The 25,096-nt window shown below is 38.5% G+C and overlaps 1 protein-coding gene across 2 annotated transcripts; it reads right to left on the minus strand.

Annotated features, from left to right (window-relative positions):
* Nucleotides 1-1,413: 1,413 nt before the first annotated feature.
* Nucleotides 1,414-15,539, minus strand: exoc3 (exocyst complex component 3). Of its 2 annotated transcripts, none has more exons than XM_044368631.1 (16): nt 15,342-15,539; nt 14,163-14,362; nt 12,661-12,880; nt 12,311-12,483; nt 10,409-10,621; nt 9,527-9,705; nt 7,585-7,701; nt 6,584-6,701; nt 5,696-5,821; nt 5,098-5,198; nt 4,740-4,850; nt 4,400-4,541; nt 3,748-3,870; nt 3,342-3,503; nt 3,031-3,152; nt 1,414-1,813 (listed from the first exon to the last, which is right to left on the minus strand). In XM_044368631.1, the coding sequence occupies exons 2-16, from the start codon at nt 14,304-14,306 to the stop codon at nt 1,609-1,611; spliced, it is 2,256 nt and encodes a 751-aa protein (XP_044224566.1). In that variant the 5' UTR covers nt 14,307-14,362; nt 15,342-15,539; the 3' UTR covers nt 1,414-1,608. The 2 variants fall into 2 exon arrangements, with proteins under 2 accessions (XP_044224566.1, XP_044224567.1); XM_044368632.1 differs by having other exon boundaries at nt 15,475-15,519.
* Between the last annotated feature and the right edge of the window lie 9,557 nt (nt 15,540-25,096).

A 25,096-nucleotide genomic window follows, 5' to 3' on the forward strand; every position in this document is an offset into this window, starting at 1 on the left:
AAAAAAAAAACACACACACACACAGAACACACCATACAAAATACAAAACTACTACAGCACATCACATACAACCACAATGTCAATTAGAACTTGTAAAAATGTTGTTAATGAGGCGATGATGTGCAAAAAAGTTTATATAGACACATTTTCTCTTTGTTACACAGCCTGTACATCAGTGTTTTGGTCTAACTGACCCCTCAATCAGCAAATTCAAACAGATCCACAGCCTGTCACCAGACAGCCAAGATGAAACATGCCAGAGTGCAGGCCAACATGAGAGAAGTGTTACACTTGCATTGGTTTCATTGTTGCTGACATGGGATATCCTGTCAGTCTTAGCTCAACGGACAATTCTTGTGGGCTCCACTCCTAAATGCCTAGCTGTCCCAGGATCAGCACCTTGGACAGTGATCGTGACATATTTGGATGTAGATTGATTTAGAAATGAAATTTCTTTACTTTTATTTACAGTACTGTCAAACTGTTGCTAAAAAATAACTACAAACTTATAAGTGACTTACCATGCTTGATATCTTGAATAAAAACACAAACTGGGATATATATATAGAACAGACACAGTCAACTGATACAGTGAAGTACAGTCACAGCCACAGTACATTTACTGTAATATAAAGTCAGACCCTAGACTCCATTATCCATATGTACAGCAATCCAGTATGTTCAATAAATACAATTAAAAACACTCATTCTTGCTGTTCATCATTTATGCATTTGCATTAAGTGTACTGTCTCCATTACTATCTGTATGATCTTGATGAAATTACCACTGTGAACTGTTTTGATCAGAAGTACACTGACATCATTATTTTAAAAGACTGTTTGAAATGACAAATAAATTGATAAACATATACAATGTTGTGTTTCTCTGATAAACTGTATGTACCTAATTTGATACAGATTCTTTTAGTATGCTGTGTGAGATTTTGTAAAAAGCCAAGATGTTTTTGTTTTTTATTTTTGTTTTTTTTGTGTCAATTGAGACAAAGTGATGATTAAAGACCATAAATAAAGTAACCGAGCTCAGCAGGACAGCAGGAGGAGCTACAGACTGTTATCTCAGTAAAGTGTCCAGTTCATTTCCAGCAATGAAGACCTTCCATTTGTTTCTTTGTCTTTATCTTGTATTTTATGTACAGTAACATACTTCTTGATGAACCTAATGGTTATCTTATATGGAATTAGATGAATATAATATCACAGCCTGTTTGCATTGATTTGTCATGTATCCTCTGTATTTATTGCAGAGGATGGTGAACCTGTTAAGAAGTTAACTGTGACATCTGTCCACTAGTCAAAATACATAGAGGTAGAGGAGCAGCAGGATGAGGAGAAGTAAAAGAAGTGGCCCAAATCCTGTGATGATTGGACACCCAATCAGTCGAGATACCATAGTCCATTTTTACAACTACAGTTTTATTATTTTCTGAAGCAAGATGTGATCTTGATGACAATAAAACAGCAAATAAAGTGTGGGAACAAAACACAGCAAGCTGCATTAAACAAAGACAACAGAGTGTAGAAAAAGAAATGATCATGTTATCATCTCTGAAGATGCAGAAGGTGGAAACAGTGTCGTAGTGACTGGCTTTATTTGAGCAGCTTTGCAGTTGCCATGGAGGTCATGGTAGTCATGGTCGTCATGGTGATGGTGGGCACGGTGATGTCTTTGAAGATGGGCTGTGTGACACCAGAATAGGATACTTTGTTCTCACTGAGAGTCCCAATAATCATCTGGCGCATTTCCCTGCTAGCATCACCACGCACCGCCAGCAATGCCTGGATGTGCTCCTCCCTAGAGAGAGCAGAGAGGATAAAAAAAAAACAACTTAGCAACGAGAAAGGAAGGATGTGTGATGATATCATTCAAAGGAAGAGCTGACGAAGTTCTTATTTGGTAGACGTTTATTAGACGATGGCCATCGGGTCCATTCCATGTACAAAGATGGTCTGGGCACCGTACCACTGTCGGTGCATAGCTTATATGGGGTTACACATCTGTATCTTATCACATGAATAACATAGGTTTTCCATGGGCACTAGGTCAGTAGGGAGCCATCCAATCAAGTGGTTGACAGCTACCTCACAACATATTATGTGTCACAACATACCACATCTGGAACAGTTCCAAACTTGACCATGGATCCATTGTTTGTATCTCTAAGGTCCCTCTGAAGGGCCATACCATATTACCTAAGGTGACATGCAGACTCTGAAATGTTTATGTCACATGTCCAATACCCAAAATCAGTAAAATACATAGGGTCAGATAAAAATCATACTAACACAACAAGAGATGCCATATAACATTTGTGTGGAAACTCATCGAGGACACTTAACATCAGGTGCGATTAATAGCATTATTAACATCTGTATTCCACGTAGTTGTGCCAGTTTATGGTCCTGGTGCTGTGCGTGCTATATCACTGCCCGGGCTTACTCAAAGCAACAATGTTAATGTCTCAGAGCAGCCAAGTCAGGATCTAGGGCTCGTATTTATCAAACTGCTGAGTCAAATTTTGGACTTCAGTGAAAGATAAAAAGTAAAAGTCCTTTACTCACAAACTTGAGAATATAGATGTATAAATCACCTCGTCTACCAGCAGCAGAATTTAATTTCCATTTCAGCCAATTTCCTATTGTTTGGTCCCTATTTATATATTTATACACTGTAAATATATGAGATTGTTGTTCATTTCAATGACATATGTTGAATGAATAACATACCTTTGAATAAACTGTTAGAATTTTTTAAAGTAATGTATAATATGACAGATGTAGTTGACATGGAATCACTTGAGAATTGCTATTAAAATGAACTTGATAAATGTGTCTTACACTCAGCCAAGAACTTTTGTATTCTAAGTTGGTAATTTAGAGCATTCTGAAGTACCAGACCTCACGCATTGCCATCTACACCAGTTTATGTTTTACGACTGCAAGTTAGAAAAAATTGAAAATGTAAGAATTTGAGAGAGAGAGAGAGAGTGTGAGTGTGTAGCGTGAGTGTACCTGATGTCAGGGTATTTAGACACCAGAGTGGTGACCTCCAGGAACAGCAGAGTTGGGTCAGTCAGTTTGAAGACTTCAGCGGTGGCAGCGATGGCACCACAAAGACGGTCTGTGTCTTCACCCTGCACACAACAATCGAACTCAACACTGGATGTGTTCAGCCACAGTACTGCTATGTACCAAGCATCTTTTCAACAGCTTTGCTGATGATTAACAGAGTAGTTCATTGTTAAGTTACAACTGTTAAGCGAGCGCTAAAAAGGTGAATAATTTAGCAGTATAGAAAAAAAAACAGCTGTATGTCAACTCACAGCAGCCAGTTTTCTGAAGAGAAACTTGAACTGATCGGCCTCTTTGATCATCCTCTCAGCTCCTTCCCTCCTCTCATCAGCGTTCTTAAAGGTGATCCTCTTCTGCATCACTGCTTTGATGTACTCCACTACCACTCTGCGCAGGGCCTCACTTGTCATCTCCTGCAACACACCACAACTAACATGTCATGGGATCATCTTAAAAATCTCTTGTGTTATATATATACATACACACACACACACACACATACACACAAGATGGCTCATAGCTCTTCCAAAACTATGGAACTGCCAAAATATGATAGTACATTCACATGTTGGATTCATCAAGTCAATCGGTTCAACTGTTTTATAGAATTATCTTTGAGCTACCCTGCTGAGATCCTGTGTTCTGCTCCTGTCCTACCTGGTTGAAGGGTTTTTTAATCTTGTTGAAGTCATTGAAGTAGTCCTCCACTGTCACACAGATGGTGTCCACAGCATGAGAGCCAGTTAGCCACTTCCTGGTCAGCAGTTCATTCAGGTGATGCTGGGATACATAAGTCAAGGCAATGTCAAAATAAGTATACGTATAAGTGTCAGGTTGTTTTTGTCATTTACTGTTAGTTCAAATGAAAACAAAGAGAAACTTGATCTGTCTCACATCCTGCAATTATAATGATGATTCAATGATTATACGTTATTGTAAAGCTCATTCATCCATCACTTAGCTAGTACTCTTTGACTGTTCAAATACTGTCTTTGAATAACAAATGAGCAGCATGCCCTGAGGAGTTATTACAGTTTGAAGAAAACGTGTTTCTACTTTATAGTAAATATGTGCAAAAATCTTATCTGAGGTCATTTATACCGTGATGTAAACATCAACAATATGTCTACAAATACTGTGGTTGTCAATGAAATTTTGTGATTATCCGGAGTAAGTGAAACACTATTTCTGTGATGGGATGTTACTGTTGACTTTTTATTTTGAGTAGATTATTTAAGCATCTGAGCACATGTATAAAGGAATTTGTATTTGTAATAAAACATTTGTCATCAATTTGAATCCATCTTACTTCAAGGTCTAGGAAGACTTCATCCAATAGGAACTGACATCCCTCTTTGGCCACCTCATTGAGTGTCTTTGCTATGGCAGTGTCAATTTCAGTGGGCTCTGAAGACTGAGAGTACTTCCTCTTCAGACTGTTGATGGACTCTCTGAGGAACACATGCCACAAATGTCATGCATTAGAATATATGATATCTACACCCCTCTGAAAACAAAAAGCAATTACTTAAAAGACTGCTGGAGACACTCTCACCTGAAACCTAAAAATCAAATTCCATTTGGCATCAAAACCAGAACTCTCATGTTTTGAAAGCATAAACACTAACTTGTGTAAAATGAAATCTTACTTGAATGTCTGGCAGTTGTTAATGATGGCTATCATGTACTGCACATAACACTGAGGCAGCTGCCGGTCTCTCAGGTGCTCCTCTTTGTAGGTCACTGCCTCCTCTTTGTACCTGCACACAACAACACACACAGTGTCAGTGTAACACAGCAAAGTGTTCATATAATCAGAGTACTTTGTTCTCTTGAGCCCAGTTTGCATATGACCCATATTTAAAGGGTAAGTGCCAATTATACATCAGAACCCATGTGGACAACATATCATGTTTGTGGATGTCCTAGAAAATTCCCTCATTATAACATCAGATTTTTATATATAATTTGATGTTATAATATAATTTGTAAAAAGTCAAACAATACCTGTGGAGGAATGTGTTCATCTGTTTCAGGCAGAGCTTCAGAACCTGCTCTTTGAAATCCCCGTCGATCTGTGCAGCGACTTGCAGGTTCTGTTCAAACATCTGATGAAGAGTGGAGTGAAGACACATAAAGAACAGGAAGGGAGGTGGAGTGAAACAATTACTAGAAGTAAATGCTTCCATTACAAGGATCAGGAAGCAAACACTGCTCTGCTGGTTTTTCCCAGGTCTCAGCTGGTGACAAAAGGTGACCAGGCTTTGCAATTAAAGCCCCCAGAATTCTTGCCCATTGAGAGAAGACAGGCTACATCTGTATTGTCTTTCAAATCCCTTATTAAACCATTCTTTGGTTTGGTTTTATCTTTTCATCCATGCAATTTTATATTCTCCTGTTTTTAACTTTTTAATCTCTTGTGTTGGATAAACTTATTGTTTGTCTTTTTGATCTCATTGTTTTTCTTTTTCTCTGGATGGGACTTTCACTGCCCTCATCCACATGAGCAAATCTAGTAGAGGCTTAGTCAAAGCTCTCAACCTGAAGCTGTCATGGTTCTCAAGTTTTATATAAATGTAATAGTAGTTATAGTCATGTGTGTTACCTGAAAGACAATGGCGGGCAGTGTGGTCTGGTAGTATCCGTCCTGGTCAGCCTCAGGCTCTGTTTCTTTCTGCCAGTCCTTCTTGTCTGTTTCCAGGGCCTTCCTCAGCCAGCCTGTTATATTAGACTGCAGACATAGACAGTCAGTAAAGAGTAAAGAGTCTGGGTCCACACATCACAATTAGATGGTTTGTAACATTATTATTTGAGACAATGTAACCTGTTGAACTTTCATTAAAACAAGTTGGCATTTTTCTAACTGTCTTGCCTATTTATTTCATAATTGATATCTGTGTACAGGGGGGAGGAAAGGATGAACAAGGAGGTAGCAAAAGGCCTTGACCAGGACCCTCATTTATTACCGTTGCATATGCACAAAAGAAGGCATATGCCACTTTTTAAGCAAACCAACTGGACAGGAGAATGCGCGGTCCTCCGCAGAAACTCTGACCCATATGTAACGCACATAAACTGGAGAAATGAGGAACTCCGATGGCAGAAGGATGAAACGCAAGAAACGGTGTGAAATTGATACTTTTGTGTAAAATAAGTCAAAATATTACCTCTCACGTATTATATGAAGAGTTAATTTGCAAAAAGATAAAAGCCATTCTAACATCTGTTTGAATGATACTCCCTAGAGTGCGCACAAAAAAAAAACATGATTTAGAATAATAAATGGGCCATTTCATGAGAAAAGGAAGTTACTGTGATTAAAAGGTCCAAGGAGCGGGTCTATTTTTAGTGCAGTGCTAACAATTTGGTTATGTGGGGATTCCACCAGAAGTTCCAAATGAAATAAATGCATGATGAGAATGAAAACTTAGAGGGTTAATAACTTCAAGGGGCATCCCTAAATGTGCCTGTCAGTGTGTGTGCTGCTGCTTACTGTGAAAGTCTGGACATATTTGCTGAGGAGGTCATCCACCACATCCTGAGGCAGCAGAGGCTCCAGCTGGTTGATGTCACACTCTAAACGAAGCTCTGGATGGCCCATCATCTCCTCACTGAAACATAGACAGACTCTTTAACTATGAATCACTTCCATCTGCAGGTGTCTAATGAACTCTATGGAGACCATTTTTTCCCCCCCGTTGTTTTATTTGTTGGGTGAGTAACATATTAAAATCTGATATTAAAAAGCTTGCCTCTTGCTGCTCGTCTGCATCTGACTGAAATTTATAACAACATAACCAGCAGACCACAGTTTGGTGTTTAGATGCAAATCAAATTAATCTCAGTGGGGCTAAATTACTGTGAGATGGACTGGTAGTGACAATAGCAAATACAATGTGAGCTGTCAGTTTTCCCTGGTGTGGAAATAACTGTTTGTGTTATCATCAGATTGTTTAAGATGCTCTGAAATTAGTCAGAGAGAAATGTAATTAATGACCTTGGAAATAAGTAGTATAGAAAAATAGATTAATATTTTGGGGTTGTGAATCTATCCCATTAGGTTATGTGTTGGCTTTGGCAGGGTTGTATTCTGTAGGAGCTTTCTGTAGAAATGATAAAAAATTATAAATGACAGGAATCAATCAGTACCACCATCAGATTAACTCCATGTAACGACAATGAAATAGGTGAGGAAGTTTTGTCCACAATAGCTTTACTATGTGAGAAAAACAAAGTCTCCTAGAGGGGTCTGCTTTGGTTTCTGTGCACGAGTCTCATCACCGCCAATGATTTAGGAGGATGTAACCTGGAAAATACACCAAATGAACAAATGCACAAGCCCTGTGGTCATGGCAAACTCAAATTATCACTGATGTTGCTGATGAAGCATAATGGCTTTTCAGCTTGGTCTCTGAACTGAAGAAAACCCCAAAATGAACACAATATTCAGTACATGGACACAACTTGTTAGAATGTGTGTTTGTGTGTATGTACCTCTTATATGTGTTGAGGACCCAGGTTAGCATGGACACAATCTCATTAGCCTCCAAGTCCTCAGAGGCCAGTTCTTTGACACGAGTGGACACAGCATTGTGGTAGAGACTGAAAAACCTAAAAACACACATACGTATGTGTAATATCTCTTCCAGACAGCAGACGGTGCTATTCAACCCATGTTGGACCCATTCATGTCTGGATACAGACATATAACCTGATAATTACATAACATACATTAATTACTAGATACCCTAAATTTCAGTTTCTCTTCTCTGTCCATTAGCAGTGTTTCCCCCTAGTTTGACTGCTTTGGCCTGGCCTTAACTGAGTTTTTACTACCTTCCAGAGAAGCATCATAATGAAACACACATCCACGGTTTTCATTAAACTTACTTATGAGTTTTAATAGTTTTAAAATTGTGCAGTGATCTGTGAATGCTTCCTGGTTGTGCATTCAGGTGCTGAAAAGAAGGTGTGACGAGAGAGCATCTCCATTCAGCTGCAATATTGCATTCATAAACTATGATATTTGGAAACTCAAAGGGGAATACTTAAAATAATTATCTCTCTCTCTCTCTCTATATATATATATATATATATATATATATATATTAAGGAATAATTATCAGACATAAGTTTAGTAAAAACTTGTTGTAGTTGCATTAAAGGGTCTAAGAAAGTTATTCTGACCCGAGAGTGGAAGGCAGTTTTAGCTACACAACAACACATAAACGCAACATTCCTGTACATGGAGCTCAGGTGTGCTCTCATTGGATGATCAGAGATGGAAAGTCTGCACAGTAGTTAGTAAACAGAAAGTAGTTCACAAAGAAGTAACTCAGCAAAGCAGTGATGCTTTCACAAGAAAATGTCAGGCAGAGAATATACTGTTCTGTAGCTCTGATGAAAAGACGAAAACACTTTCTACAAAACAACTGTTGGGTCATTCCAGGTCAAATCAACAGATTTGCTGACTTGAACCAAACTATATTAATTAAGGCATCAAAGTAGTTGCCTAATATTAGTACCAAGAAATGTTAGCACAATTTCTAGTCTTGTAGTTTTCTTAATTGTAAAAATTAAATTCTGTAAAAAATAGTATTGACACCTTTAGTGTCAGTATTATTCCTATATTTATCATTGAGGCCCCACTTACACCAACTGGCAGGTACTTCCACTGGATTTGGAAAAAGACATCAGTGTATTTTTGTGTTCACACCAAACACGCAAAAAATTCGTCTTTATATTGACTTTATATGTAATCTCAACGCTTGAAAAATTTGCTTTGCGTTTGGTGTGAACACACTATTTCTTCAAAGCTTTCAGTTTTGTACCACTGCAATTAGTTAAACTGTAGGACTGGGTTTTGCAGAATTTCCGTTTGTAGTAAAACATGGTGTTTTTGATACCTTATGTTTGGTTTAAGGCACTTCATATTTTGTGCATTTACTAATTAAAACATGCTCTTTCCAGTGGCATGATTGTTTTTATGCTAAACTTTATCATACACAGGCAATATGCGCTTGAAATATAGGTGTGAAATCATATTTCCATTTTTAATGCTTCATAAATCAGAAATTATGATTTCTTTTAGACACGCACCTAGTTGAAAATATAGTACTATAACATAACAAAGATCTGATGTGGTTCTGTGTGAAGATATGGTGCTCCAAAGCACAAAATCATTTTTTAAATGAAATAAAAAGTGAAATAATAGAATAAAAAGATAGTGAATGAATAGTTCAAAGGTAATGACTTATGGAACTGTAATATTTTAGCAACACTCTTTTTTGGCAGGCCACGCCCCCTTTTATAAAGGCGCCATAGCTCAGAAACTAAAGAAGATACAAGCCACTATAATGTGTTACATGATCTTGAGTTTAGGACCTGTTACATATGCTGACAGCAAAACAGACTGATTCATTCAGTTATGCGTTACCTGTTGAAGGTGTTGTAGTGAGGGGGGAAGCACTGAACCATGAGGTTCTTGACAACGATGAGGTCATCCAGAACATATTTCCTGGTTATTTCCAGAAGACGAACCAGCCACATTTTATCAGCCTCCCTCGTCACTGCCTGGGTGCCCTCAATGCGGGTGCTGACCGTACCCTCCAACACCTGCCAAACAGACAGTTTAAAGGCTTCAGGAAAAGCTCTTTGGTTTAGGGGATGAGACTATACAGTTGACCTGTAAAGTAATTAGGTCAAGATAATTAAAATGTGAACACCACTTCTATGCCACAGCAAATCAATTCAAAATAAATGTCACTGTGGATTCTCTAATGTAATATGTTCTACAAACACAGTCATGCTTCACCATGTGCCAATGACTGTGAGACCAAGGCCTTATCATTACAGTAACCATTACTTTCAATCAGTCTCCATATGTTCTCCATATTTGGCAAGGATCATTTGAGACAAGACTTAACTGCTGTGTAAAATATAGAGAGATTTTACAGTGGGGAAGGAAGAACAAAGAAGTCAAAAGACTAATAAAAACAATCGCACACCAGCCATGTGGGCTTAAGTGGGTAATCAGGAAAAACCACATGAAAAGTCAAAAGAAGAGGAAGAAGAAGAAGAAGAAGAAGAAGAGATAGAAGAGTGGGATGCAGAAAAAGAAGAGGACAAAGAGTGGGATGAAGAAAGAGAAGAGGAAGACGAGACGGGTGAAGAAAAAAACAGGAAGAAGAGTGGGACGAAGAAAAAGAAGAGGAAGAGAGTGGGATGAAGAAAGATAATCAACTATTCTAAAAGTAAGACCTACAGAGACCTGTAAGATGTACAGAGCAATACTTGGATGCTTCATCACTCCTTTTACCTCGAACATTTTGTCCTTCCATCGTTTGGGTCGCCCTGGTGGGATGAACCCAGTCTGCTTCTTACGGTCAACCATGCGCCGATCAATCTTCTCCTCGCGCTCAATGATACGAACCACTGAAACCAGCATGGTGGGGTCACGACGAACTGTTACCATGGACCTTTGCAGTACCATCCATAACTGTTTGGCCAGCTCATCTGACAACCCCTGAACCTGGGAGGAAACAGAGAGAGTTTAAAAACTGAATGCTTTAAAGACTTGACTGAGATAATAACTAAAAAAACATCTTGGACAGAATACAACTGTATTATCCACCAGAGAGGTAAACTATCTTTAGCTCGACATTTATCAACATATGTTCACATATGAGCAGAACTGATTTTATTAGTTACATTTTCTGCTTCAGTTTACAATACAAGGCCCTCCTGCAACACAGACAGCCCTGATACACATCTACAGTCATAGAAAGCAAAAAAGAGAAATGGAAGGAAGACACAAATGGGCTGTTCATGAGGTACCACAGTCACACAAGAAAAAAAAAATGCAGCTTTGTATTAGATAGGTTGAACGTGATGATGTGTCTGTACTCAGGTCAGGGTATAGTAAAAGTTTAAGGTGGATGATTTGTAACCAAGTGGGTAGCTCCGGGTCTGAAAAGTGAAGCCAATGAGAAGTGCCTTAAAACTGCATTCTCTCTAATAGCCAGCAGGGGGCAACACCACTGGCTCTAAAAAGAAGTCTGTTTGTACAGAAGTCTATGGGAAAATGACCCTTCTTCTCACTTAATTTATTACCTCAGTAAACCTCATGAGTTTATGGTCTCAATCGCTAATTTTAAGTCTTCTTCAATACAGCATGATGCTGATTTTGTAAATTACAGTCCCATTTAGAGTAAAATAGACGATAAAGCAGGGTAGTCTTTAGGGCATGGCTACCTTTTGATTGACAAGTCGCTACCACGGCAGTGGACGAGGTGCTGTTGTTGGACTCTGGGGAGCTCCTCCCCACCTCCACGCTCTTGTCCAAATAAGGTCACTTCTCATCACTTCTGGCTCCAAAAAACCAAGATGGCGACTGTCAAAATGCCAAACTTGAGGCTTCAAAACGGGAGCCCACAAACTAATGCGTGTTGTCATGGTGACTACATCCATAGTCTATAGTTGTAATTATGCAATTTCACAAACCTTCCAGAGCTATGTACTGTAAATACTTCATTAAAAGCTGCTATTGCCAGCCATATTCCAACATAAACAATTACAGACCAATCAATAACAAAGAAATTGAGTGGGTAGAATAACCTGTAGAATTACTACATTTCCAAATGCTGTTTTCATTCAATAATTATTTCCAATTGCGTCTAATGTTTTTGAATTGTTGTCAAGTCAATAAAAAGTGACACTTCCTGCTAAATTTTCCCATTAAAAGCTTACCAAGAAGGGGAGGAATCATTCCCAATGAGAAAACATCTGTGCAGTAAGTGTTGGGTAGCTTAACAGTGACACAAAATGTGCAAAACACACACACACACACACACACACACACACACACACACACACTACTAAACATGAAGGAAGTGTTGAATTTGTATTACCCAGTGGTTATTAAGAACAAATGCCTGTATGGCTGTTCTAAATAAAGGCCTAATTCTCTATGTTGTTGAGGATTAGAGGACACAATTTGAAGATTTACAGTAATTGAAAATTTTCACAAGCTGAAGAAAGATTTTAAACTGCGTAAAAAACTCGAAGAACTGGTATCTGATCCGTTTTCCCTCATGAACAGTACCCCAAGTTTAGGTATCAGAATCAGAATCAGGGGAGAGAAAAAGTCATGTTGAGGACATATATGATGTTCTTGTACAGTAATGTTATAACATTCTAATACACTATTACTTGAACTTACATCTTCAAAGTAGATGGAGATAAGGTTCATGTCACTGGTGTTCTTGCTGTCCATACGGTACTGCTCATACATGAGGTCATCCCGGGAACACTCCAGCTCCATCAGCTTCCTGTGGGCCTGCAGCAGCTCTGCCTGCTCTATCAGCTGCTGGGTCTCTGCTACGATCTCTGGGACTGTACACACAGAAAGGTGGCAAAGACACAGAGAACTGAGAGCAAATGAAAGCAGAGACAACTTGGACTGTGATATAGTCCAAGACCACAACTTCTCCTTTCCCATTAGATGACAAGGTAAATCAAACCTAAAACCTGTAAAGCCTGGAATGTTTCTGTCTTAACAATATTGTCTACCTGAGAAGATGTTCTTAAGGTTTTCCACAGCAGAGGCCAGCTGACTGTGTTGAACCACGGCATCCTTGACATCTTTCAGGTTCTCTATGGTGTTGATGCTCTGCCTCCAGTCTTTACTCACATCAGCTAGTGAGCTCTGGATGTCTTTGACGTCCAGCAGGGCACTGTGCAGCTGGGTCAGTCCAGTACGGACACCATCCAGCTGGGACTGGATGGCTGCCTGAAAGACATCCGGGGCCAACAAGAGACATATATTAGTGTAATACTGGAGTTATTATTAGAATAACTAAAACATGTCAGTAAATAACTTTGTGGTACATGGTGAATGCGTGCTGTCTTACTGAGTATGTGTGACATTACCATATAAAACAACATACTGTATACTTGGTCAATGATAATAGGGATCTCTACCCAAACAGTAACAGACTGTTTATAAGTGGAAGAAAGTATGCACCAGATGCTGATGTGTTATTTCAGTGCTGAAACAGCTACTCAATGAATCTTTTTTCATTCAATTGAAAATTAATCAACAATTTCAATAATCAATGCTTATTTTAAGTTATTTATTAACTAATTTATGTAGCAAAATACCCACCATCCCCTGGTTCTAACTTATGAGGAATGTTGAGGACTTGCTGCTTTTCTCTGTTTGAAGGTTCTATATGTAGGAATCAGAAATTCCTTCTCCTTAGTGATATCTATGGCCCTCAAATGAGCTGCAGTCAACATCCTGGTGTCCGTGCTTGTGTGTGTGCTCGTGGCGCGAGACTCTTGCAAGTGATATCTTTTTCCTGGCTTACACTTCTCATGATTACATAAAAGATCTCTAACGTTGTGTTGTGGTATTTAACGTTGCACTGTTTCAGCAAAGCATCTCTTACCAGTTAGTCAGCCAGGCAGCAACGCGCTGTGGTCGGAGAGAAACGAACTTTGGTTATTGTTGTGAAATGTGTGCTTATTATGACCTAGTAAATAAAAGCCGTAAGCTATGTTCTGCTATTGCTCTGGAGCTTGTTTTCTGCTGCTTTGGTTGAGGAAATAATGTTTTAGCTGTGTGTGTGTGTGCTTGGGAATGGGCAACTTGTCATTGCAGGGGTGTTTTGTTGTGAAATGTGTAGTGGTTGACAGAGGCAGCTAGCTGTTTCCTTAGCTTGGTGAGCTAATATTGGCAGGGTGTTTCTAGTCAGATAGCACTGTTTGCTGATGTTAGCAGGAGAGAGGCAAGGCACTCAGGAGTGCGCAAAAACATCAGTTACAGACAACCGAGAAAGTTGGGAAGGTCACATTTTTTAGGCCTACATTACATTACTACCTGTTCACTCATTGGCAAAAAAAAAAGATTAATAAATGTAAATTGCTTCACAATTCTACACATAGAACCCTTAATATCATTGTAAACAACAATCTTGAGCTCTGGACATGTAAAGACGTCATGTGAGTGAACACATGAAGAATGAAGAGGTGTATAATGATGTATACTGTACTGCCAGTGAACTCATCACCTTCAGCCGGGCCTCCACAGAGGCCTTCTTTCTGGCCTCTCTTCTTCTGTATTGCTCCACTTTGTCTAGCTGGTCCGATCTCTGTAGCATTCCTGCCACACGCTGCACTGCTGTGGCGACCGCCTCTCGACTTGTCTCCTCCATAGTGGTGCTCAGTTGTATAAAGTACCAGCTGTATTCATAGGCTTCATACAAAAACACTTGAGGTGAAAGAGAAAAATAAAGACTGTCACAAGTCAGTCTCATACACACTAAAATGAACAGACTTAATAAAACTAACTTTTTAAAAAGTTTTTCACCCAAGTGTAAACCTCATGCATGCCAGTCACTTAAGAAAATAAGTGCCAGGTGTTTCAAGATTTCACACAAATTGGCAAAAGTAACAGATCTGACCAAATATCTAATAAAGCAAATAGAGAATATCAGTATATTTCTGTGTTGCCCTATCAGATCAAATATTGGCAGGAAGACTGCCCACTGCTCTTTCAACAGTCACAGAGCATGACTATGTGAGTTGTATGATATGAAAATTGATTGAAAACTATTTCACCCCAACTGCATCCCACCACTCTTGCTCAATTTCATGAATTCAAATATTAGAGCAAAGCAGACAACGGAGTGCTGATCTCCATTGTGTGATGAAACTGTCATGATCTGCAAAATTGCAGGTTTTTAGTTGTTAAAAGGTGCAACCAGGAAATGTCCCAACAACTTGTTCTCTCGTATGAGCAGTGTTGCATCGTTGCACAGAACTCTACATCAGACCCATTCAGTCGTTTTTACAATATATATCATAGACACATATTTGGAATCTGAATTTTGGTGGACTGTACATCTGAAGAGCTGCGATTGTTTGGAAACGGAATATAAAGGTTAGTATTTTGCATCCTCAGCTGTCACACAATGAAATGGCTTCACAAGTTTTACTGTATCCAGGAATGTAAGAAAACGATATAAAGACAGCAAGCGAGCTGCTGGTCAGACTCGTTTTTATTTGGACAGCCGGGTAGACAAACCTCACTCACTGCAATCAATAAAGTGTCTAAAAATTAACCATGTAGATCAAATCTTCCAGCTGAATATGTCAAAGCCTAACATTATGCTAAGCTAACAATGGCCGGGAAGTGTTTCACTGCCTGTGAAACAGTGTTAGCTATACAAAGGCAGGAGACATCTTACCCCATGCATTCAAGCACTCAGCGTAGAGAAGATGAAATATCGCTGCATGTCGGCAAAACTGACATTTCTACCATTAACGGAGTTCTGCTGCTGTATTGATTTACTTCCTCCTTCGAGCCCCGCCCAGCATCACCTGCTTCTGCTGCTGCTACTGCTGTTGTTGCTGCTGCTTCTTCTTCTTCTTCCTCCTCCTCTTCCTCTTCCTCTTCCTCTTCTTCGGATTTTTTGGCGGTTGGCAACAAGCCCCCAGGAACAGCGCTGGGCTGTGAAGCTAATTTGATATAGCGGCCAAACCGTGTAATTACAACATCACGTGACGGTGGGCCCAAAAAGACTTTTTCCCATAGATTTACATTGTGAAAGAGACATCCGTAAATCAGCGGATATTTTTTTTGAGTATCTCAACATCCGCAAAAGGACTCGTCTCACTATCAGAATTTGATCCGTTCGGTCTAATCACATTTCGAAAGCCTAAAAGAGCCGCACGATTGAATTGTTTTATCCCCATTTAAGTTAGCCGGAGGGCTAAACCGGAAGTAGCCGGCTCGGCCGGCGAAAGTCACTAGTGCGCTAGCTCTATGGGCCACACAGATGCGGAAGCAATGCGGAAATGCAAAAGTATGCATGAACACGGTGAAAGAGGGAGTACTGCCATTCCACTTACAAATATGTGTATGATATTTGCCCAAAATAATCACAAGATTAACAATATTGAAATTTTCGCATCCAAGTTGTCCATAAAATAAATAATGAGGCTTTTAATGTAAAATTAGTTTGTAATCTGCACATAGAAGGGTAATGGGTCTCCAGTTGTCTAAGGATAATTTGTCTTTGTTCGGTTTTGGTATAAGCGTGATTATGCCTTGTTTCATGGTAGGTGATAAAATAGAACATTTTATACACTCTTTAAAAGCATCATAGATCAGTTCTCTAATTTCAGTCCAGAAGTGTTTGACGAACTGTGTTGTGAGGCCATCTGGGCCCGGTGACTTTCCATCAGGCATCTGTGAAATGGCAGTGTCCAGCTCAGCTACGGATATTTCAGCTTCTGTTAGAAAATTCAAGTCTACTTTTGGGGTCCAGTCCTTTAGCAGACTCAGGAAATAAACCTGCCTCTTGATTAGAGTACTTGGAACTATTAGAATCTTATATAACAAAACTATGCGGTCATCAATAGATCTTTGCTCAAACAATTATTAATGTCTAATTTATTTATTACCTTTTTGGCATATTTTTTTGTAAATTGAAAAAATATGATGAATTCTTTTCACCGTCCTCAATCCATCTTGCCCTTGAACGGATGAAAGCACCTTTTGCCTTTTCTGAGTAAAGGTCATCTAATTTTGACTGCAGCCTGTTTTTTCCACTTAAATTGGCCAGTTTTTTTCCTTCCTGAAAGCCACTTTTCCTAAAATTACATTTGAGCCATTCCCATTTATTCATGGGGAATAATCACCCTGTAGCCTGACCTCATTGATTATTTTGATTATTGATTATTTTAAAAAAAATAATTGCTTTTCAGTAAGTTACCATTAATCTTCCAGTGTATTATCCTCGGTTGTGGTAAACTGTCCTTGGGCGAAATAGCTAGAGTAATAACATAATGATCAGTAAGGGGAGAAGGGCAAATATCAAAGTCAGAGGACATTTCGACTAAATTGCTTGTTATTAACCAGAAATCTGTGTTGTTACTCCATGTGTATTGCTTTTTTCCTGGATTAATTTTACGCCATACATCAACAAGGTCAAGAGATTTGGAAAAATCAGAAATCAAAGGGTTAAATGAGTGAGTGTTGAACTGAGTAGGAACTCTGTCTTGCCATTCATCTGGGTCCAGATTAAAGTCACCTGCAATAATAGCTTTGTCTGTTGAGTATACATTTTTCCTTTCATAAATCATGGTACCTAAATTGGAAATCAATTTTTATTTTTGGCCCAACTGTTATAACCGTATAAATTCACCAGAAAATAATTACAATCATTAAATTCAGTAATAACCATAATCCAGTGGCCCTCGATATCACTCTTATAGTCAATAACCTTGACCATAATAACCTTACACTGTTCAGCCGTAACATCCATCTCCACTTGTATTTTGCATGCTCCAGACACGATTCATGCAGCGCTGCATTTTATTTCTTTAGTGAAACCACCTGCTTCTTCAACTTGTCCACATCTTCTATTATTCCTTTTAGAGTAAGCGTATTCACATCAACTGACTCTTTGATTTTGACAACGGCTTTGGTGTTTTCCTTCAATGGCCACTTGTAAGCTTGAGTATGGTCACCTTGGGTATCGAACTTACAAGTGAGAGTCTGAATAGCATTGAAGACGACACTGTTGGAGATTTCTTCCTCTTGAACAGAATGCTTCTTCATTCCAATCATTGAGCAACTTTCATAGGAATGAACAGGGCCCCACCTCCGACGCTGTCTCCAGTTCTCTTTATACATTCATGATTCATTCACCATAAATGCATGTTACTAACTTGGCTTCTTCCCCGGAGTTTTTGTGCTTACTTGTCTCACAGGTTCCTTTGGATCAGAGTCATGGACCTCCTAGTTATGGACGGTGGGCCTCTGAGGACCGTGGCTATGGGGAACCATGCTGGTTTGGTCCTGCTTGACCCAATTATTATTACTAGTTATATTTCTATTATTATTATTGTTATTGTTATTATGCTTCTCTACAGCTCTTATTATACATCCATGTTGGCAACCAGCTTATCCGGGTTTTTTTCCCTTAAACTTTATCAACAAAAATATCATATACAATACATATAAAACACAAAGACATACAAAAGACAAACAACACCAACAATTTATGTCCCAGGGGTACAGGCAAATGTCCATGGAAGTTATTTACAACAACACTTTATATGTACAAAGCATGTATACACGAGTACACACCATGGGTACACATAACATAAGTAAAAAAAAAAACAAAATGTGAAAGAAAATGTACACTTTTTAATGCTACAAATGAATGCAAGGGGAGAATAAATATCTATGTAAAGAAGAGAGACAGGCTGTCACAGTTTTAATTGCTTTTTGTTTTAGAGAGTGTTGAATTGAATAAATGTATTGTTTGAACTCTTTGCTAAAGGCAATAAAGCACAGTTTTTACCTGTAAATTTACATTTATGGATATGGAAATTGGCCATTATAATAATAAGATTTATCATGTACACATGCTTTTCTGTGTATTATTTTCCAGGAGACCAAACAATATATTCTTCCAAAGTAAAATAAAACTTTCAATATTTTCAGTAATGAAAACACAAAGGTTTTGCTAGAAATTCTTGACAACTGGGCAGTGCCAAAATAAATGCACAAACAGTTTGTGGATATCCATAACAGAGACTGCAACTCACATCAATGTCTCTCTTAAAGCTTTTTTAACATAGTTTTTAGCTGAACAGAATTTATGAATGAGTTTAAAGGAAATTTCCTTAACTTTATTGGTGATCGAGTGTTGATTAGGTAGAAGCCAGGCCTTCCTCCTCCTCATCCACAAAGTGATTCCAATATGAAATCACATCTGGTAGTGTGGTAATATCTCTCTGGAACGGAGCTCTTAAAGATCTGTTGTTATCACCAGAATAACTGGAAAAACAAATTTTGCCTATGGGAGTGTATGTTGGAGATAACAAGGGCAATTGTTGGACATTAACCCTTGGCTGAGATTTAAACAGCGTACAGACTCCAGAGGGTATTGCACCAAAGACTTTTGCATAACCCCCACATGTTACAGGCATATTATATTCTGACAGAAACTTTTCATAAGTAAAGAGAAGACCATCCCTATTGAATAACTGTTCTACCAACACAATATTATTGTGTAAGCAATATTCCATAAAGAGAGATTTGTGTTTATATAAAATGTCCTTGTTATTCCATATAAAAAATAGTTATGAGGTGAAAAATTGTGTTTGCAAACGAGGGACCATGACAATAAAGCCTGGTGATGAAAAGCAGACCTGTTTACAGGGATTTTTATCGATATTATAGTCACAAACAAGAAAAAAATTTAATCAACCCAGTTTAGATAATATATGGAGACATACAGTGCTGCTTTTTGTGAACCCTCTAGAATTTGCTCTATTTCTGCACTATGACCTAAAACATGATCAGATTTCCACTCAAGTCCTAAAACAAACACTGGTTCATTTATTTATTGAGGAAAATGATCCAATGTTACATATTTGTGCGTGGCAAAAGTATGTGAACCCCTAAGATTATCAATTCATTTGAAGGGAAAATTAGAGTTGGGTGTTTCAATCAATGGGATGACAATCAAGTGTGAGTCTGGGAGGTCCTACCTTATTTAAAGAAGAGAAATCTGGGCCTTCACTGTTAGACTCTGAGCTTCACAACACAGGTTTGTGGAAGTGTGTCATGGCTCAAACAAAGGAGATTTCTGAGGATCTTAGAAGAAGAGTTGTTGATGCTCACCAAGCTGGAAAGGGTTACAAGACCATTTCTGAAGAGTTTGGACTCCACCAGTCAGCTATCATGCAGATCATATACAAATTGAAGACATCTAACACCATTGTTGCCCTCCCCAGGAGTTGTCGAACAACAAAAATCACACCAAGAGCAGGCGTGTAATAGTCCAGGAGGCCACAACGGACCCCAGGTAATGTCTTGGAAACTAAAGGTCTCTCTTGCAGTGGCTACAGTCAATGTTAATGAGTCCACCATCAGGAGAACATTGAACATCAATGGTGTGCATGGCAGAGTTGCAAGGAAAAAAGCCACTTCTCTCCAAACAGAACATGCTGCCATCTACGGTTCGCTCAAGACCACATGGATAAGCCAGAAGGTGATTAGAACAATGTTCTGTGAATGGATGAGACCAAAATCGAACTTTTTGGCTTGAATGAGAAGCATTCTGTTTGGTGATGAGCAAACACTGCATTCCAGCATAAGAACCTTATCCTATCTGTGAAACAAGTTGGTGATAGTATCATGGTTTGGGCTGCTTTGCCTCAGAACCAGGACAGCTTGCATTCATTGATGGAGCTATGAGTTCTGAGTTGTATCAGCAAATTCTACAGGAAAATGTCAAGGTATCTGTCTGTGAACTGAAGCTCATCAGAAAGTGGGTCATGCAGTAAGATGACGACACTAAACGACAAGTTGTTCTACCAAAGAATGGTTAAAGCAGAAGAAAGATAATGTTTTGGAATGGCTGAGTCAAAGTCCTGACCTTAATCTTAAAGAATTGCTGTGGAAGGACCAGAAGCATGTAGTTCATGCAAAGAAGCCCACAACATCCCTGAGTTGAGACTATTCTGTAAGGAGGAATGGGCTAAAATTCCTCCAAGCTGATGTGCAGAGCTGATAAACAGTTACCAGAAATGTTTGGTTGAAGTTATTGCTGCAAAAGGGGGTCACACCAGTTACTGAAAGCAAGGGTTCACGTACTTTTGCCTCCCACAAATGTGTACGATTGGATAATTTTCCTCAATAAGTAAATGAAAAAGATGAAAAAAGAGATCACGTTTTGGGTCATATTTATGCAGAAATACAGAACATTCTAAAAAAAGGGTTCACAAACTTTCAAGCAGCACTGTATAATATTCCAAATGGAGGTAGGGTTTTTGAAAAATTGCTTCAGCCAATTTATCTTAAATGTATTATTTATTGTATAAAAATCCAAAAAATGTAGCCCACCATTTTCGTAAGAATTTAGAACTGTTTTCTTCAAGTGATGTGTCTTATTTTTCAAAATGAAATTGAAGAGGATTTTGTCAATCTCTTTTAGTAGTTTGTTATCAAGATGCAGAGCGAAAGCTGCATAATGTCAGTCAGGAAATTCCTTCTGCCTTGGTAATTAATACTCGAGAGATCCCTTAAGAGCCATTGGTTTAATTTTCTTTGAGTTTTTTGTATAACAGGATTAAAAGGCAGATTTAGAGCACTCCTTAATGGCCATAAGTTCACACTTATTTACATTCATGTACAGACCAGAGGCCCTTGAGAACTCCCAGATTACTTCAATGGGAATATGAATTTGGTTTTCATTTTGTAAGAATAGTGTGGTGTCATCTGCCAGCTGAGTTATGATTACTTCTCTACCTATAAGAGAAATACCCTTCACCGCACTAGTTTTAATATGGCCTGCCAAAAGGTGAGTCACTAACAGGAAGAGGTATGGGGAGGTGGGGCGTCTAATGCCTCTAGACAGATTAAATCTGTCTAGATAAATATTTTTTCTGACAGATGCATTTCCAACTGACTGATCTCTCAACAGTGTCACCCAGCGTCTGACTAGCGTACGCTGTGTATCCTGCGCTCTGATTAGCTAAGGCACTTCTGTGTTGTTAACTCTTCGTGACCCGGGTTACACCAGCCTTACTCTTTAAAGTTTTGGTTCACCAAAATTACTATTGACAGTGTGTTATATTGGATTATCCACAATGACATCCCTCTAGAAAAACACATTTTAAATTTGTTAATGTTTTGGTTTAAATGTTGAAACTGTTCAATTCTGTGAGCACCACAAACTTAACTCCATTGAACCTTGCTATATAGGGTTTGAGGCAGAAATCTCCGGAAGGGATACCTCAAAGCCTACAAGAGGGAAAACACAAGATGGAGCCACACTCATAGCTCCACTTGGAATCATGTTACATATCTGAGGCATCATGCAGGTGTTTTGTCTGCTATTCAGTGACAGACAGTACTGCAGCTGTTTGCAGACCACACCTCCCTTACCTGCTGCTCTTTAAATGTAGCAGCCTGACACCATAGTGTCTGTGCACCTCAGGCTGTACTGTATGAATTACTATTACAGAATTGTCTACATACTACACTGCTAGGAAAAGATTCAATGAAATACGCTTCTGGAGATATCTGACTGCTATATAATATAGTTACAGCGGGAATGAACTGAATAGCTCTGAAACATCTCGGAAGAACTGACACTGATTTGTAATGAAATGGATTTCTTACAGTTTCCAGGTGAGAGTAATTTCATATCTCTCTATACAATGTAAAGTATACATGTAAACAAACTAAATATGGTGTGTCAAAGCATGTGGTGTTTTGATTTAAGCTTTTAGGTTGTATAGAAAGCATTGTTTCTAATACCCCAAAATGATTAAGCATGAAAAACTGGGTGGATGAAACCTCAGAGCCTAAGATAAAACTAGTGAAATTTGGTTTGAGACTTACAGTTGAAGTTGAATCACTTAAAGAGTTGAACCATTCCTTGAAACAAAGTGTCAGTTAAATCTTGATGAGACTGAAGATGAAAAGTTGTTGTCAGGTGAAGAGTAAGTGCTGAAAGCAGTTGAAATGTTAGTTGAAGTGTAAGTGCTAGAAATAGTTCCGTGTACCCATACGACAGCTGAAGCGTCAGTTGGCAGCAGTTTAACTGTCTGTAAAAGAGCTGAATGTAGTTCAACTGAAGACTAAAACCTGGCCCTAACCCCTGTCCATTTTTCCAGTTTTATGCCACTCATCTCCTCATGACGTATTATCATGAGTTATTAACTGCCCAGTTTCTCATATTAGGGTACAGACTTTCATTATGTGAACAATATTAGAAGAAACAATACTGTTGGTTTTTAATTTTGAAATAATCACAAACAAGGAATAAAAATGGATTTACTGTTGCACTGCAAGTTGCTTTGAATAAGGATAAGAACAGGATAAGAAAATCTTCTAAATGGCTAAACTGTCATTTTAAACTGTATTGAATTTAAAAAGTGCGGTGGAAACAGCTACCCAAATGTATTCATGTTTCCTTACAAAAAGTGGTTACACTTGTTTGATGCATACAATTATTTTGTCTGCTAGATAAGTATGCTTCACTGTAAATAGTGAAATAAATACAGACGTGGCTGAACTTATTGGTACCCTTGCATTTTGTGAAAATAATGCACCATTCATCCTGAACTGTGTTGAAATTAAAAGATATTTTATTATCAATGTATGTCTATGTTTGGTTTGCAGTGCAACAAAACAAAAAAGTTGTGAAAATAACTGAATTCATGCTTATTCTACAAAGACATTCTAAAATAGCCTGAATAAAATTATTGGTACCCTTTAGAAGTTGTAAGGAATAATTGATTTGTAGTGATACTTTAAGCAGACTATTTTGTTTTAATTAGTATCACAGGTGTTTTCAATCTTATAATCACTCATGCAGCCAGTTTAAAAGAAGAAAATTACTCACTCTACTGTTTTGTGCCACTGTGTGCATCACATTGAACATAGATAACAGAAGGAAAACTAGAGAGTGGAATGAAGACATTAGAAAAAAGTTAATAGCCAAGCATGGTCAACGTAAAGGTTACAAGACCATCTCCAAAGAGCTTGATGTTTCTGTGACCACTGTTGCCAATATTATTAAATTTAAGGACCATGGAACTGTAGCCAACATCTCTGAAATGCAGGTGGGGAGATGGGTGGAGAAACTCAGGAGAGGAGATTGAGGTGACAAAACAGGAGAACAGACAGGGAGCCGATTGGCTGGGGGAAACACAGAGAGCAGGGCAGGGCTAACAAGACTAGATGCAGGGCAGGTGTGGAGGAGTGCAGGAACACAGGACGGAAACACAGAGCAAACCAAAACCCAAAAACACAATATCACTTAATCATAACCCAGCATAAATCAAACTGTCTCAGAATTACATAAACTTAAGTAAACAACACTACAAGCTAACTAATAATGCAAGACAGTCCTTCAGCTCAATTCAGCCTTCTCCAACACAGTCCAGTCTTAATATAAAAGGAAGAAAGGCTGAGGTGTCCAGTGGAACGGAGGAGAATAACAACCAAAGAACACAGAGCCATACTGACAGAAAACTTAACAGGCTACATTACCATAAAGAAGAACTGGAATTAACAGACACACAGAGTGAACACAGGAACCCAAAAGAGCAAAAACACAGAGTCCAAACACAGCAGAAAGTCCTGGCAGGATGTGACACCTGCTTTATTGTCAAATGTAAATTAAATGGGACCATAATTTACAAAATGAACATCATGCTATATTGAATAATACTTGCTGCTACATTATGAACCATCCAGACCTCTCAGGTCGTCTGGGACAGGTCTGCTTTCTGTCCCCAGAGTAAAAACTCAACATAGCGTTCAGTTTTTATGCTCCACATATCTGGAACAAACTCCCAGAAAACTGCAGGTCTGCTGCTACTCTCAGTTCTTTTAAATCACAGCTGAAGACTTTTCTGTCTGCTGCTGCCTTTTCTTAAACCAAATTTGAGGGTTAATATTTTACACTGCACTGTAACTTTTATTCTCTTGTTTTATCTGTCTTATTCTTTTTTAGCTTCTTTTTATTTCCAAATTTAACTCTTTTAATCGTATTTAAATGTCTTTTTACTTGTGTTGCTTCTATATTCTATTTTGATGCCTTTTATGCTCTATGTAAAGCACTTTGAATTGTGTTGTTGTTGAAATGTGCTATACAAATAAACTTGCCTTGCCTTGAAACTAGCAATTGAGACCATAAACACATTAGGAAAATGTTCACTGAGGTAATACAGAGAGAAGTAGGGTCATCTTCCCATAGATTTCTATACAAATGGACTTCGTTTTGAAGCCAGTGGAGTCGCCCCCAGCTGGCCGTTAATCTGCGGCCTGTAAAGAGCACATCAGCCAGTAAAAAAAAGAGAACAAACATATATACCAACCACTCAAAAACCAATATATATACACTAAATATGATCCATAATGTCTGCATTCAATAATACTGTCAGATATAACATGTAGCATGAAATG

The sequence above is a fragment of the Thunnus albacares genome, chromosome 12 (assembly GCF_914725855.1).
Source record: "Thunnus albacares chromosome 12, fThuAlb1.1, whole genome shotgun sequence".
In the NCBI taxonomy this organism is placed as follows: domain Eukaryota; kingdom Metazoa; phylum Chordata; class Actinopteri; order Scombriformes; family Scombridae; genus Thunnus; species Thunnus albacares.